Below are 17,003 nucleotides of genomic sequence, written 5' to 3' on the forward strand. Positions count from 1 at the left end.
GCCTAAGATGTGCTGGCCAAGGGGTGCCTGATTTTTTCTGGAGCGAATAAAATATTCTAAAATCATTGTGGTGGTTGCACAACTATAAATGCACTGGAAGCCACTGAGTTGTATGCTCTCTGCGGATGAATTGGATGGTATGTGAATTATATTTCAATAAAGCTGTTAAATGTTACCTTTCTACATTGTTTTCCAGCTCGCCATATAGAATTTAGAAAACACATTAAGGACATTAAGGTTCTTGAGAAGAAGCGAGCAATGTTTGAATGTGAAGTTTCTGAGCCTGACATCACTGTCCAGTGGATGAAAGATGGCCAAGAACTGCAGATGGCAGACAGGTGAGTTATTTTGTCTTGCTATAGTCCAGCAGTTCTCAGTTACTTTTGAATCACATACACTAAGCTCTAGTTTCCATTTCATCCGTAGGATAAAGATTCAGAAGGAGAGATATGTTCACCGCCTTCTGATTCCATCCACTCGGATGTCGGATGCTGGGAAGTACACGGTGGTAGCAGGCGGCAACATGTCAAGTGCTAACCTCTTTGTAGAGGGCAGAGATGTTCACATCCGGAGTATTAAAAAGGAGGTTCAGGTATTGTCTGCACAACTGACCTTTTTGAGAAATCATCAATAATCCCTAGCCCATACTTTCATCTTTGAATTTTTGAGTTTTAGATTTTCTAACAACAGATTTTAAAAGTTCATTGCTGCTGGTTTAGATTCTTATGCTGACATCAATTTAGTCACAGTTTCCACTCGCTTAGGGGAAAAGTGTGTCCTTGGCAGCTGTCTCAATAATTAAAGCAGCTGTAGAAACTTCACTTTCTAATAAATGGCTACCTGCCAAGAAGCACCAACAAGAGAAGAAGTAAAATCTAAATTGTGATGTTCACACATCAATTAGAATTAAAGAAATTTAGAACAAGTGGCATAGTCTCAGATTTCTATCTATGAAAATCCAGGTGTGCAGAAACTTAGTGGCTGAGAACATTTCCAGTGCAGTCTAAGAAAAATCCCAGTCGAGACAATGCTGGATTCCTAGCAAGGATGCTGAATAAACACCTTTGCTGTCTGTATTTGCAAAGCTTGTCTTTGTGTGCACCTGGCTTCTCAAATGCTGTACTGCGGGGAGTATGTTCAGAGCAATACCTTTCAAGTCCAGTTTCATACTTTGTTCATCCAAAGAGAGCAGTGCTTTAAGAGACTTTAAACCATGGTGAAAAGTCCTTAAATGAAAACTCAGATAACCTGGATATGTCTTCCATCCTTTACTTGCCAATTCTGAACCTTGGTTTTGTCACTCTTAAAGCAAGGGCAATAACTGACCTCGTCCATAAAGTGCATAGGATGCAAAAGTCAAGTTGTCTAGTAACTTGGAAGAGCTCCATAAATAATTGAAAGCTCCCAGATGTATAATGTTATTATTTCACCTATTATTAATTAAGAAATAAACATTTAAAGATGAAGTAATTGCCTCTTTGGACAACCTTGCTAATTAGTGCAGGTGTAAGCAGGATTCTCTACAAAATAAATTTTGGTACCATTTATCTCTCTAAGACTAGGCAGGAAAAAATGAATATGCTGCAATCAACCAACCTATAATGTATATGTTTTGCATGCTCTTCAAATGAATGTTTGAGAAATGGGTTAACTAAAAAGAAACCAAGCAAATTTCTGGTTTTCTTTTTATGTCATTCCATCAACAGGTCATTGAGAAACAGCGTGCTGTCGTTGAGTTTGAGGTCAATGAAGACGATGTTGATGCTCATTGGTATAAAGATGGCATCGAAATCAATTTCCAAGTTCAAGAACGACACCAGTATGTGGTGGAGAGAAGAATCCACAGGATGTTCATCTCTGAGACTAGACATAGCGATGCAGGCGAATACACCTTTGTGGCAGGAAGGAACAGGAGTTCTGTGACTCTTTATGTCAATGGTATGTAGGTAGAAACTTGTATAGATTTTGTGACTCTAGTACACATAACGTAATTGGGGTTGAGAGACCATTCCCCCTCCATCCACCTGAATTTGGGCAATACCCCAGGGTCAATCCTGTTTCCATTATCCTAAGAGGAGCTAAACTAAGTATGATAAAGACCCAGGTAATCTCTAAAGCTCCAGGCCAGAGCGCATGCCTGTTAGATACCAGGGCACAAGCTCCAGTAACATTCTCCCCATTCGAACTTCATTAAAAGTTCATCCACAGGGACTGCGTACTACCATGAACACAGTTAAAACCGAGGGAAATCTGGGAGAGTGGTGCCTCCTCACTGCCTCTGAGATGACTCAGCTCCCTGTCAATCACTTCTGTCAGTCACATCTACAGCAATATGATTGACAAGTCATATCCTGGGCCAGGGTGCACATCTTTTAAAAACTGAAAGCCTGATTTATCTCTGTTGGTTCTGTTCCCCTGCTGTCCTGGCATTACTTTTCCCATTCATACCAACTTTTCTGTTTCTGTTGGCACAGGTCTGTGTGCCCTGAGCACACCCTCCCATTAACTTCAATAAATGTAGCTGCCTTTTCATTTACCTTTGGGTGTACACTCACAAGTCTTTTCTCACCATACACAGGAACCTGGCACCTATCTCCCAGATATATCACACACAGTATCAGATCTACCTGGCAATATCCTCTTTATTCTGTCACAAAAGCTCTGGCAGTTCCCAGTCAATTCTAAGGAATTCTTGGTACTCATGTGGATGCAGCTACATTTATTTTCATGTTCTCCCTATGGAAAAGGGAGAGTGGTTGAGGTATCGTTTCCAAGAAGTGCCCAGTGGCCAGACTCTCACTTAACAGCATTGCACACCCACCATGTGTCAAGTATAATATAGTCCAAATGGTTTTCTAGGTATAGAAATAGACTCTTTTAGTTCTCTGCCCTCCACTTTAACTGCTTGAGTACCAGCAGTCCTGCTATAGAAGTGAAGGGGACAATTCCAGCCCCTGGGGTAGAGAGCCTCAGAGAGTCCGAGGATCGCCTTTGAGACCCTGGAGGCCTGGGTGGGGGCCACAGGCAGTGTCCTCACTTTGGACTAACTTTGGAACAGGAATTCCACAGGCTACCAAGAACTTGTGAAGAGCATGTGACTGTCTTCAGGAGAGAGGTTAAACCTCTGTTTTCCCTCTTTAGACATCTTAGTGCCAAGTTTGCAGCTGGCCTAGACCTGAGACTAAGTTAGATACAAAGAGAAAATGGAACCTCCCTCCCATTCCTACCCTGGGCTCTCTCTCTCAACAAAACACTCCCAAGGCACATGAAGGAACACTAGGGGTCATCTCAGGATTCACAAAGGTGAACATCTGCAAAATGTCATTAAGTTCCTAGAAGATTAAGTGATCGTGGCATCCAGTTATCTTTATCTCTGTATTACTGGTGGGGAAACTGAGGCATCAATGAGTAAATATCTTTTCTATAATGGGGTCAGACCCCAGCCTCAAATGACCATTTTCTCCACATTCCTGGGTATTTACTTACCTAGGTCACCTCACTCAACCACTACTAAGAATATGCCTTACTTTAGCATAACTAGAAAGAAGAGTCTTGTTAAATTATGAAATAATACTCATCCATGAAATACCTACTGATTGCATTTCACTGGCACCTGTACATAATGGAATGACTCTGACATATACATAGACACTCGGAATCAGACAAACCTGGATGCAGTGAGCCATACGATTGGCTCAAACGACCTAAAAAATAGGTAGCACACGGAAGTCATGCCAGAATTCCTGTCAGTGTCCATCACTGTGCCCCAACCGGGAACGAAAGTAATTATGTAATCCTGGGAACTTGGAACTCTCGGCACCCCTCCCTAAAATACAAAAAAAATATCTTTTTGGAGCTATTGTCTCTACTTGAGAACAAAATCCACTCTCTGAACAAAGAATGTTCTAGTATCCTCAGGCAAGTAAACCCACAGTTGCAAATTTTTGTTTCTCATCATGTAACCACCCAGCAACAAATTAATGTAGAGTTTTGTTTGCTCTTCTGCCCCTTTGCGCTTTTTAATGGGCTATTTTCTGTCATTTGTTTCCAGCTCCAGAACCACCCCAAATCCTACAGGAGCTCCAGCCTATTACCGTTCAGTCTGGCAAGCCTGCCCGCTTTTGTGCCGTGATATCTGGCAGACCACAGCCCAAAATTTCCTGGTACAAGGAGGAGCAGCTGCTTTCCACTGGCTTCAAGTGCAAATTTCTTCATGATGGGCAAGAGTACACGCTTTTGCTAATTGAAGCCTTCCCAGAGGATGCAGCTGTCTACACCTGTGAAGCCAAGAATGACTATGGAGTTGCCACAACCTCAGCTTCACTCTCAGTAGAAGGTAGGGACATCCTGCTACTTCCCAGGTGAAAATAAAGCCTCGGAAGCAAGTTTCTGTGTTCTCCCAATGCATTCAAATTATGATTTGGAAGTCATAAAACCTTATTGCTACCCAACTTTGGAAGAAGCACTCTATTGCAAAATTAAGACACATCAGCTTGCTTTCTGCTGCGGGGTCCTCATGGCGACCTAATCATGTGGCTCTTCCTTTAGTTCCAGAAGTCGTGTCTCCTGATCAGGAAATGCCAGTTTATCCTCCTACGATTATCACTCCACTTCAGGACACTGTCACTTCTGAGGGACGGCCAGCCCGTTTTCAATGCGGAGTTTCTGGAACAGGTAGGTTTGTGACGAAAATGTATTGCTGCTAACATTTACAAAGAAGGATGTGGGGAAAAAGTTTTCTCACTTTTCTTCCATCAAAAACTTCTCTTATGCATAATTTGAAGATAACTGGCATCTGGCAGATTACTTGAGTTATTGAATTAAGAATTAGATTGAGGCCGGGGATTTAGCTCAGTGGCACTATACCTGCCTTGTAAGCACAAGGCCCTGAGTTCAGTCCCTGATACCAAAAAAAAAAAGAATTAGATCAATGTTTTGTATTCTTTAAAAGGTGAAGGAAGTAAGTTTCATGTAGTTTTTTTTACTATGTTAAAAATTAGATCAGTGTTTTTTAGTAATCTTTAAAAACTTTGGTGTTTCATTATGTCCAGAGCTGCACTTTTATCTCATGAATGAGAAATTATAATAATGCTACTATATTAGATTGATTATGATAGCATCTGTGTATGTCTAAGAGTCCATTTACATGTAAGACATTAGTCTCTGGAAATGCTATATCAGCAGTGCATTCCTTTGGAAGGCAGTATCCTACAGTGGTCAAAAGTAGTCTTTATGGTCAGAGGCTGGATTTGGATCTTGGCTCCATTAGCAAATATGTGACTTCTCTGATTCTTTTCCCCTTGTGAATAAAGGGAGGACGCTATCGCATTCAGGCTTTGAATGTACATTTCATGAGAGCGGGAGACTGATTTAGTACCTACAGCCTCGTACTGAAAACTAGTGCCTATAATAAAGTTAGCTCCATGAGGGCAGGAGTGGACCCTTGCTCTAGAATATTGCATGGTACATAGAAGATACTAAATAAGTAACTGTCGATGGGCTCAATGACGCAAAGATGATTATCAGGGTTAAGTTAGAGAACTCAAGTCAGCATATAGCTCAGGGCCCATCATGTAGCAGTCTCTTGCTCGGCCTTAGCTGTTTCCATCTTTACTGGGGTGTGCTTTCCATACACCCCCAGGCCTTCTCCACCCAGAAGTCTGACCTTGGAAAGGTGAAACAGTATATGAAAACCCATTGCAAGTTAATTATGGTCACAGACAAACAAATCGCGAGAATAAATGACTGGCTTACCCCATATCAAAATCACTTTCTCATTTTCTTGGCCTTTGGGTACTAACACCAAAGGAAAATTCTCAGAGCGTGGGTATTTCGCAGGACTCTTACTATGTTTTATTGTTTTGCTCATTATGCGTCTCCCATTAGTTTATTGCCCAATCTCTACCTTGCCAAAAGCTGTTTTCCTGAGCAAGTTAGCATTTCAGTAGGTGTTCCAACCTAATGATTTCCTCTGGGATGGGGATGTTGATCTAGAAACCTAAAGGACCTATTTGATTTTATGAGCATATTTAAAGTATAATGTATGTAAAGCACCTTTAGCTGCAGAGTGACTGATGTGTCATACATTCACTTTATGTAGCCAGAGAGAGGCTGTGTCCAGACAAGTCTAGTGTGGGGTGAGCAAAAGGAACAAATACTACAGATTTTCTGTGAAACTCAGTATTTGAAAAACACAAAATATCAATAAATAAGAATTAATTTGGTAATATCTTACCAACACAATAAAGAAAAAATTATTTAAAAATCAAATTCACAGAGCTACACTAAATAATTTATCCAATGATTGAATTTTACAGGAAAATTTTCATGCAGACATATACATGAATCATCCAAAGTAGTAACAGTTAACTATATTTGTATAATAGTTGTTACTCAGTAAACCATCTTACACTTTGCCTTTAAAGTGTTGCAAAAAAATACATTTTAAGCCTTCTGTAAGAGTCTAGAATAGAAAGAGAAAATTTCTCTGACTTTTCTGCATGACTGATATCTTTAAATGCTTCAATAAGTCTTAAAATTCATGACATCAATAACTCTGTATGTGGTAATATTTATACACATGTAGAAAATTTAGCATCTCGTAGACATATTTTCCGTACAGTGGAAATTGAATTCATTAAACCTGCAATAGTTTGCCAAATCACATAATGAAAATTGCGTGGAACTGAAAATTCACCCATACACTCTGACCAGATATTGCTTAAGGAAGTAAATGCAGTCCTCCTCTCCACAAGTTGGTGGGGAATACGAGTCTTCAAAGGTCTCTGTCCTTTGTTCCTTGTTTACTCAGTACTTCTGAAACATGTTTCCTAGTGATCTGATGGTGCTTCTGGAAAGGATGTTATCTGCTGAAGGTCTCTGATGCCCCCTACTGGTGGAAAATAAATTAGGAAAAGGAGAATTTTAAAACGTAATGCTAGCCAAGTTTGTTCTAGAGGGAATGAGTATCATTTGGAAACTTATGGGGGCAGCCATGTAACTGAAATGATAGGTAACCAGTCTGGAAATGAGAGCTTTCCAGTGCTTATTTGAGCATATTTTCCATTTTTATTATACCAGTATATTTTGTGCCCCACCGTTGAGATGTTACAGTAGGTGGGCACTTAAATCCCAGGAACTCAGCACTCAGGTGACGAGGTGCATGTGCCCAGATCAGTGCCAGAGCTGTGAGTGCTGTGACAGTCCACACACTTGGTGTCCTCTGTCTGGGAGGCACTCAAGAGAGACGTATGAGCAGTATCTATTGAGGATTGTCGCACACGGTGGCATCCCACACAGAGAGAGCAAAGTTCATAAAGTCACAGAAGCTCTGCAGAACACTTTTAAGGGCTGAAAATGAGTGGTTTAAATCCAGTTGGAAAGTGATATCCCGAGGGGTGAGAAGGCTGGAAAAGAAGGCAGAAGGCCAGATCCTGACATTGGGCATTCCGTTAAGGTTTTAGACTTCATCTTACTCACATTGAGGAGCCACTAAAAGATTTGTTAGGCCTCTTGGTAACACGGTTAGGGTTGTTTCTTAAAAATGATACCGTGATAAGAAAAGGATGAATGAAAAGATGTGGGAGGTGAGGCTCGAGGTAAGGGACCGGGGTAGAGACTATTACTGCAGACTAGGAAGTCCGCTGAGGAGGCCTTCACCAAGGACAGTCGGGAGGGAGGTGAGGTTAGATGGGAGAAGCATCCAGGAGTTAGGAGATGCAAGACTTAGAGGCCAAGCACAGTGCAGCATACGGGAAAGGCACCTCGCAGAGGCCATGAGAGGCAGTGACCAATGCAGATCACAGCTGCTTGGCCAGAAGCAGCCTGTGACTACCAGGACGGTCTTCACCTTTTAACCCATTTGTTGTTGACCATTCATGCCTAGTGGCACTTCCTGTGTGCCCTGGTACCTCATTCGTTCTGCAAAGGTAAAACTGCAGGAATAAGCAGAGAACCTTGAAGGGGGCCACCAGACTCTGCGCACACACGCACAGATTAGTTGTCGGATGGCTGTTTGATTCCGTGGGCTGGTGTTGCCCATCTCCTGGTCTTTTGGAATATTATTGGAGAGACTCCTCATCCCCTCTGGATTTTAGACATTCTTGCTTTAATGGCTGACATTGAAGCCTTTTGTATGTGTGTTACTTAATTCTCACAGCACTTTTGTGCAGTGAATAAGCTGTGAGTTATTATGCATCCCATTTTAAAAGAGAAGACTGGTTCAGACAGATTAAATGGCACATCCAAAGTCACACAGTGGCAGGTTATGCTGTTAAGATTCCACCTTCAAACCTTCCTTGCTATGCAAAGAACAAAAAAGATTTGTTTCATTAAAAAGACAATTTGTACTTTACAAACAACTGCCGCCATTGAAGAAAGGAAGGAAAATCTTATATTTGACATTGATGTCAAAATACTAACTGGGCCACTAGAAGAACTCCTGCCGCCATTGAAGAAAGGAAGGAAAATCTTATATTTGACATTGATGTCAAAATACTAACTGGGCCACTAGAAGAACTCCATGGACAGAATTGAGATAAAGAACTAGTAGAGTGACCATGCTCCAGAAAGAAAATGGCTTTGGCCCTGGCCATTAAAACAGCTACATTTAAAGTACATATTGCCTTTAAGCATGACATGATAATGCTTTGCTTTATACTTGATTTGGGTTTTTATTTTCTATTAAGATAGCAAAATCACTTGTATGGAAAGAGTTATGCTGTATTATAACTAACTGCTAGTATGAAAAAAGTTAAATGTGTCTAAGATACCCAAATTCCATAAGTCTCTCTCCCAGTTTTAAAAATCACTTTCTGTTCATTTGTGCCACACATACTGATATATACACATATACACCATCAAAAAATCCTAGACTTTTTTCTTTAGACACATGGATGTCTGTTTTAGACTTTGTAGAATGTTGATCTCCTCTGTTCTCTTTTTGATTCATCTTTCTGTAAACCAGAATTTAAGGCTTTCTTTACTTCCTGTCCCAGAATGCAGTCACCAGCCCAGGTCCAGCCCTTCATAATGACTACTTCCAAGGACTGTCTTTTTCTCAAGGTCACCAAATATGTCAAAATCATGGCCTTGCTTCCGCCACATGCTATTCAAATACATTAAAAGAATATAACTAAAATTCTATCATCTTAAACACTACAACCAGTTCAACAATGGAACAGGCCAGATTTTTCTAGAGTCATGTTTCTTTCTTGAATATGAAAGGAAATCTAATAGTGGCAGAGAAAACATGCCCCAAAGAATAATGTACTGTCCTTGAGATAAATAAGAAATGCAGTTAAATTTAAAAATCTACTCATTTTTGTGATTTAAATATGGTTTTCTTTTCCTTTTGTGATACAGATCTAAAAGTATCTTGGTACAGCAAAGACAAGAAAATCAAGCCATCGCGGTTCTTTAAAATGACCCAATTTGAAGATACTTACCAATTGGAAGTTGCTGAAGCTTATCCAGAAGATGAAGGAACTTACACTTTTGTTGCTAGTAATGCTGTAGGCCAAGTGTCAAGCACAGCCAACTTGAGACTGGAAGGTAGAGTAAATCAACTTTTAAGAACACATTTAAATGGTGATCTAATCTTACAATGCCAGTAAGTTACTAAAGATTTCATGTAAATCATCATTGGTCTGACCATTCTCTTTTAAGGCAACTAATTATTTCCATGTTATATGCAATGCTATTGTTCCTTCTCTTTATGACTCACAGACCATCATTTTTTTATTTTGCCCTGCTTTTTTTCCCATTAAGTTTTGCGATATATTTCCATCACATGACCTTTCATGCTTCCTGATCAGCATGTATCAGAGCGATGCTGAAGAAAATGCTAAATTTGCTTTCTCATTTGGCTGGGATGAAAATATTTCATACTTCTTCAAACTCTGCAGTGTTACATTCTTGTTGGGTTGACACCATCATGATTTCATGGGAGCCCCAGCAGACAATTTAAGATCTGTTCACAGACTACATGTATTCAGCCTCACTTAGAGTACCTGAGTAAGGAGGGGCCCAGGTTTAAAGTGGTTTCTCAGTTCTGTTTGTGGGGACTCCTGAATTGTAATCAGAAACACTTTCTCAGTCACAATGCCCCTTTAGCTCAAAACAAGGATAATAATACTTTTAGGCAATCAGATGACTGTCTCTCATGAATATCATCTCTATAGTACTAAGTACATAAACTAGATAAGGATTTAGGAAGGCTTCTAGTTCCTTACTCTTAAACGCTTACCACAGTTGGATATTTTCCTAACCATGAATGAAAAGAGGTTTACAGAATCGAAAAGCTTGTTTTACAAACAGAGAAAGATAAAACGAATACCTATAGCCAACTGTACCCTCCACGGTAGCCTTCGTGAACAATATGGTGAAGTACCTTGACCCAGTTGTGCCTCAGCTTGCCGATCTGGGAATGGAAGTGAACTTGTGTGTCCGGCTCAGTAGCGAGGCGCAGAGCATTAGGATTAGACTGGATTCTAACCCATCTCTGAAATATATGATACATCTCCAAGTGAGTTTTGGTTTTGATGCAGGGAAAGACATTAAAAACTGGCATGCTTCTTTTCAGGATTTAGCAAATTTGAAGAAGTTACATCAAACTCCCAGTGGCATGTCTCTTCATCAGTTTCATTTAAGAAGGAGGCACTTGGCCAAAAGCCCTTCTTCATCCAACCTCTGTCAAGCCTCAGGGTGCACAACGGGGAGACAGTCAGATTTCATGCGAGGGTTGCTGGCATTCCCAAGCCAGAAATCCAGTGGTTTCATAACCAGCAGCCAATTCCACCAACAAAAGATGTAGTTTTCCATTTTGAGGAGTCCACGGGCATGGCTTTAATGCTTATAGTTGATGCTTACTCAGAGCATGCTGGGCAGTACTCTTGCAAGGCAGCCAATAGTGCTGGGGACGCCACTTGTGCAGCTTCACTCACAGTGACTCCAGAAGGTAAAGCCCGTCTTGCTTCAAGGACTTGGATTTGCTGCATATCTTCTAGTCTCCCCGTTACTAACACGTCTGCTGTTGGTTTCATTGCATAATATAGCCAGTGCATAATCTACTAATAAAGTAACACCCAGCGAGTCTCCCCAAGCCTTGAATTATGGGTTAACTTGTACACTTTAAACTGCACTGAAGTAGGTATTAGAGAGCCAGTCACTATTTTGTTTAAGCATCAACTTTGCTTGGCTTTTTTGTTTTTCTGAACAACATTGCATCATTACATGATCTATTGGTGGTATGTAGTTTATAAAGTATAGGGAAGATAAATGATATCACAAGTATAGTCAACTAACAATAAGGCGGGGAAGGAGGACAGACTGTGTCATTCTATATAGCTCTAGTGGCAACAGAAAGAAGGAATCGCCTTCTCTGTGGTACCCACCTAAGCCCTCATCATCCAAGCATTGCTGGATCACTGGGAATGAGTATGATTTTCTGTGATCCTGACATCCTAGAGCAGCCTGCATCGAGCATGCCGCTTCCAAGGCACAGGGACATCCTTCATGTTCAGCTTTCATGCCACTCTATGTTACTAACCTAGCCAAGTGACAAAGCTTAAATCATAATATTCTTCCTTTTTCTTGTTGATTGCTTGAATGGTGCTAGCCCTAGACAGGCAAAGTTCTGGGAAAGATGTAAGAAAGTCCACCAAGTCCCAGGCAGTGGCAAATTCCTCTTTCAAAAAGGAAGAGAGGAAATATCCCCAAAGGAAATTAAGTCAGTCCGAGGATCATCATATGAATATGAAGTGCGGGTGTTTGAAAGTATTTCTCCGAGTTCCACCCCACTCAGCTGCACCTGCTCGAGATGTACAGTTGTAGCATCCCACGTCCTCTTCACAATCCATGGAAAGCATTGAGTTATCGGAGCAATGCATTGAGCCAGTGCGTGAGACGCTCAAGATTCTCCTGCATCTTCAGGACCTCACTGTAAAGTGTGTTTTGAAGACGAATTTTCATTGATGTAACCTGAACTCATGAAGGTGTAAAGATAGAGGAACCTGAGAGAGCAAAACAATCACACGATGGAAATATTCAGTTTCTTATCATATGTAATGTTCAACTGGTGGACCAAGGACTCTACAGCTGCATTGTACACAGTGACTATGGAGAGAGGACAACCTCAGCAGCGCTAAGTGTAGGAGGCTATTTGATCTTTTTGGCTCACTTCATTTCATCTTCATTGCTTTATGCAGCTTTATGCCAGTAATTATGCAACCATGCAAATTGAATCAATTAATGTTGATTAGAAAATATCTAGCATTCTATTCATAAATGGCTTAGGAAAGTAGACCATGCTATTGGCTAAATTTGATTAAAAATTCAACTTTCCAGTCAAGATTCATAAAGTTTAATTTTCTAGTTCAGAAAGTTCACGTTTATTTCATATATGCTGCTTTATAGTTTATTTACAGTTTATGATTTATAGTTTATTACTTATATTTACCAAATACGTCACCTACAAAATATACCAATGAAGCTAGCCAGGTGTGATGGGGCACACCTGTAATCCCAGCATGCAGGAGGATTGCTGCACGTTCAAGGCCATCCTTGGCTAGATAGTGAGATAAAACCAGCCTGAACTGCAGAGCAAGAGCTTTTCTAAAAAAAAAAAAAAAAAAAAAAAGAGAGAGATAACAGTAAGAGGTTCTTTTCAGATCTAGAGGTTATAGTCATTTAAAGGGAGGCCATGAAAATACAAAATTGTGTGCTGAAAATAATAAGGGTCTGTCTGGACCAAAATTAGTAATTTGTAGATGTTTTTCAAAAAGTGATACTCCTTTTCCATGACTGAATTGTAGAATTTTCTCATGGCAAGATCATTATTTTGTCTATTGTACTTGCTTCCCCACTGTATCTGGAAGAACACAGATAAACTTGTCTGGACAAGGGCAACTCCTCCCTCTTTCCATAACCTTTGCTCTTTAATACTGTTAGGATGGGAAAATTGTTCTTCAAGTGCTGGAAATTTATGTTGAGTGTCTGAAGGCAAAGTACTTCACTGAACCCCATGGAAAGAGGTTGGTTGAATGAAGCCAGGTGTCTCAAAGCTGTAGCCTCAAGTTCCACTCCAATCCTGGCCACATTGTTGTTGAAGCATCAGAGATGAACAGGAAATAGTGCAGTGCAGCTTACATAAACAGCCACCTCTGCACTCAGTTTTGAAACCGTGATCGTCTTTCCTGTCCAGTGTGTCTGTCATACTCACCGAAAAGGGACCGTTTTCCGTCTTAATCTGGGATTGTATTTTATATCTACTTCCGGTTCTGAATCCACAGCCTGCAAAGGCAATAGATCAAAAACTGAGGTCTAGTCTATAAACTATGTGGGAAAGTGCGCCATCCAGAGCGTTGCTCCTTAATTTCATAGCAGGATCTGGCTAGCACAGTAATCACAGAATGACTGTGCATCTGGACATGTTGTCCACATGTCATTCCACTGAGAGCTTTGACAGCTCTGCAGCATTGTGTAACTGGGAGTCATCTATATTGTGGAGGTGAGAGAATGTGAGTGTTTGAACGCCTTCTTGAAGAATAGGGCGCTAGTACAGCATTGGAATGTCACTTCCACAGAGTAGATTTGAGCTGGTCTTTTTGCTCCAGGATCTCCAATTCATTCAACTCTAAATCATTATATTTAAGTGTTCTTGAAACAAGACCTTCTTTTCCAAGTCCAGACTGCCTTACTTTTACTTAAAACTTTAAAAAAATGAGACATTTAGATGTTTAAAGAAGGAAGGATCAGACAGTTGTCTTGTTATTTAACCTAAGGCCATTATTTATGTGTTCCTCTTTTAATTTGGCCTAATAAGTTCATATAAGCCACATAATTGTTCTCCAAGATCAAGTGGGGATGTAAATCCCTGTGAGTCTGTTTGAATAGAGTTCTTAGGATAGTGGTAAACATAGATATATCACATGTTAGTACTGCATCTAATATGCTGCCTCTCATTCTAACATTCCATCTTCTCTACATTCAGCACATCTTTTATTCTTACAAATACAGTCAATTTGTACCTTTTCCTAACTTTATTCTTACCTAGCAAAAGAATCACAAATAATAGCATTTACAAAAGTTACTCTTGGTTCAAACACTAAAAGTATTAAAGCACTCAGAGAGTCATAAATCTAAACCCCTCAGGGAGTAAAAAGCGAATCATGGAAGAAGACATCAAGTTTGTTGTTAACTTTATGCCACAAGTCTTAAGGTACCGAGAAGTTGAGTCACATCCCCTGACGCAAAGCCACATCAGCTGAAGAACAGGAGTCATCTGAGGGTGCCGGCCTTTGCCAGGAAGCCACCATAGAGACCATGTATTTAAAAGATATGCCATTTCCTGTATAATAAAAGCAATTCTGAATTGAGACATCTTTGTTTCACTCCTACATACGTAATGGGACTCTGCATCGTTTAAACAGAGAAACGTGGTTCAAACTGAAGGAGTAATGACTAACAAAAATATTTATTTCTGCAGGAAAGATTCAGAGTAGTCATCAACTAAAAGTGTCAAGCTAGAAAATGCATGGTCTTTCTCATTGTGATTTCATCTCAGAGCTAGTGTTCAGTCAATAGGACTTTTAAAAAAATACTTCTTTAGTTTTTGGATTGCTTTTCTGAGTGCATGTAAAGGCATGGCAGATTATAGGACTAAAAATGGAAATTTCATAGAGAACCTAAAATAAAAATGTTTTGAATCTTTCTGTCAACATTGTCATGTACTTTGTCAGCTCATTGATTTGTTTGGCATGGAATTTTGGGTGAATTGGGAGGTGTAGTTTTCTGTTTTTATAATAAAGAGAACATTTTAATCATATAAATCATGAACTGATGCAGAAAGTACAGCTAATCACTAAAAATCTTTTTCCTTTTTTTCCATTTTAGCCCCTGAATCGATGCTGTATGAGGGGATTGAACAGCAGGTTGAAATGGAGATGAAAGGTATTGTTATAATGAATGTGAGATCCAAATAGAAATTCTGAAGGATTAATAGAATCCTTGAGCTGCCTTGTTTCTTTAGTACTACTGGGAAAAATGACATAGATATACAAGTATATCTCTCAGCATATATATTACTATGTCGCATGCCTGGTTAGTATGCTGATGGTTACATGCATTTTATAGTAATGTGTTGTATGGTGATTCCAAATCTTCACTTTAAATGATATCAGCTATATTCAACTTCATGTTTCCAGCTACATTCAAAAGTGTGGATTAGAAAAAGTTGTCGTTTTAATGCATGAGATCATGAAGTAGAACTTTGTTTTCAAAAATCACAGTGAATTAAATGGAACAATGGACAATAACCTAACAATCATTCTCCGAATGCAATGTCATGAATGAATTATGACTGAAATGCAACTGTAAACGTTTAGGACATGTGGAGATGATACATTCCCATTCTCGGTTTACACTTCATGCACATACATCATTTTAACATTGATATGTCTCTTACACTGGCTTGCAGATAGCTGTCTCATGTGATCCTTATTGCCTGCTTTTCTTTGCATAACATTGTGACTTTATGGCTGTATTAGTTCGAATAAACGCCTTCTCATTGTATTTTAGCTAATTGTTTATGGCTACAGTTCTTGTATATATTTTTAAATAGTTAATTCTCAAAAATATAACTTAAGCTACAATCACAAGGATCAGAAAGGGCGTTTATTCCACTCTCTGCAAGTCAGGTAAGATTTTCCTCTTAGCTGTCAAAAACAACAAAGAGTTTTCCTGCCCTCAAAACAAATATGCACAGGAATATGTTATTTTGAAATGCATTTTTGCTTGTTCAAGAAGAAATTTCAGCAGTTTGAAGAAAAGACCAGACAACGAACGATTTTCGTGTCAGAATCTTTTAAACAGAGCATGGTGTTGCGTTTATTCGAACAAATATGGTGAGTGAATTTTCTTACGGATTTGTGAGAATCTGTAGCATGCACTTTATTTCATTTCCTATTTTGCAATTTAATTTATTTTTCAACTTTTCAAATATGATGGAAGATAGTAAACCGCTTTATAATTTATTTTTTTCCAGAACTATCCTCCGAGGAGGAAGCTGAACATTCAGATAGGGTTACTCGTGATGCCTTTTCAGATTCTGAAGACATAGACCACAGCTCCATGACTGCTAAAAGATACGCAACTAGAATGTCGTCTACAAGTTCCTGGCCCGAGTACTTCAAGCCTTCTTTTACTCAAAAACTTATGTTTAACTATGTTTTAGAGGGTGAACCTGCTTTTTTTACATGTAAATTAATTGCCTGTCCAACTCCAGAAATGACTTGGTTTCATAATAATCGGCCCATCCCAACAGGTCTTCGTCGAGTTATAAAAACTGAAAGTGATTTACATCATCATTCTTCCAGTCTGGAGGTCAAAAGGGTCCAATGCAGAGATTCTGGAAGTTACAGGTTATTAGCAATTAATAGTGAAGGATCTGCGGAGTCAGCTGCCTCTTTGCTTGTTATCCAGAAGGGGCAAGATGAGAAATATTTAGAATTTCTGAAAAGGGCAGAACAGACATGTGAAAACATGGAGGCTTTAGTTGAAAAGAAACAAGATAGGATAAAGGTTGACCTTAGATTTACTGGCTCTCCTTTTAATAAAAAACAAGACATGGAACTAAGGGGAATGGTAAGAACTATACACTTTAGTACAGTAAGTGCTGGCAAGAAAACAGATTATATGAATGATGAAGAATATTTAGAAAGTAAACTTGACATAAGAAGGTGCCTTAATGTAGGGGAAATTTTCCTGGATGAGGAAACCAAAATGAAGCTACAGCGTTTACGGGAGGCTAGAAAGATATTAATGGAGAAAAAGAAATTATCTGTTTTAGATACATCATCCGAAATAAGCTCAAGAACTTGGAGAAGTGAAGCTAATGAGAGAGATACTCTGTTCTCTAGAGAGAAAATAAAGAGCAGGTCTGTGTCTGATCTGGCTGAAAACAAGGATAATTTACCTGAGGCCATTATCCAAAATCCATACACCCT

At 39.5% G+C, this 17,003-nt stretch overlaps 1 protein-coding gene across 1 annotated transcript in view; it reads left to right on the forward strand.

The window, feature by feature from the left end:
- The window catches only part of Ttn (titin), a 267,108-nt gene that overhangs the window by 37,526 nt on the left and 212,579 nt on the right, over nucleotides 1–17,003 (forward strand). The window contains 7 exon segments of the mRNA XM_033756300.1: nucleotides 197–338; nucleotides 427–592; nucleotides 1,707–1,938; nucleotides 4,052–4,336; nucleotides 4,549–4,674; nucleotides 9,364–9,552; nucleotides 14,893–14,949. Coding sequence (XP_033612191.1) covers nucleotides 197–338; nucleotides 427–592; nucleotides 1,707–1,938; nucleotides 4,052–4,336; nucleotides 4,549–4,674; nucleotides 9,364–9,552; nucleotides 14,893–14,949 — 1,197 coding nt within the window.

This window comes from Fukomys damarensis, unplaced genomic scaffold, assembly GCF_012274545.1.
Source record: "Fukomys damarensis isolate Sample0158 unplaced genomic scaffold, DMR_v1.0_HiC HiC_scaffold_26, whole genome shotgun sequence".
Classification (NCBI taxonomy): domain Eukaryota; kingdom Metazoa; phylum Chordata; class Mammalia; order Rodentia; family Bathyergidae; genus Fukomys; species Fukomys damarensis.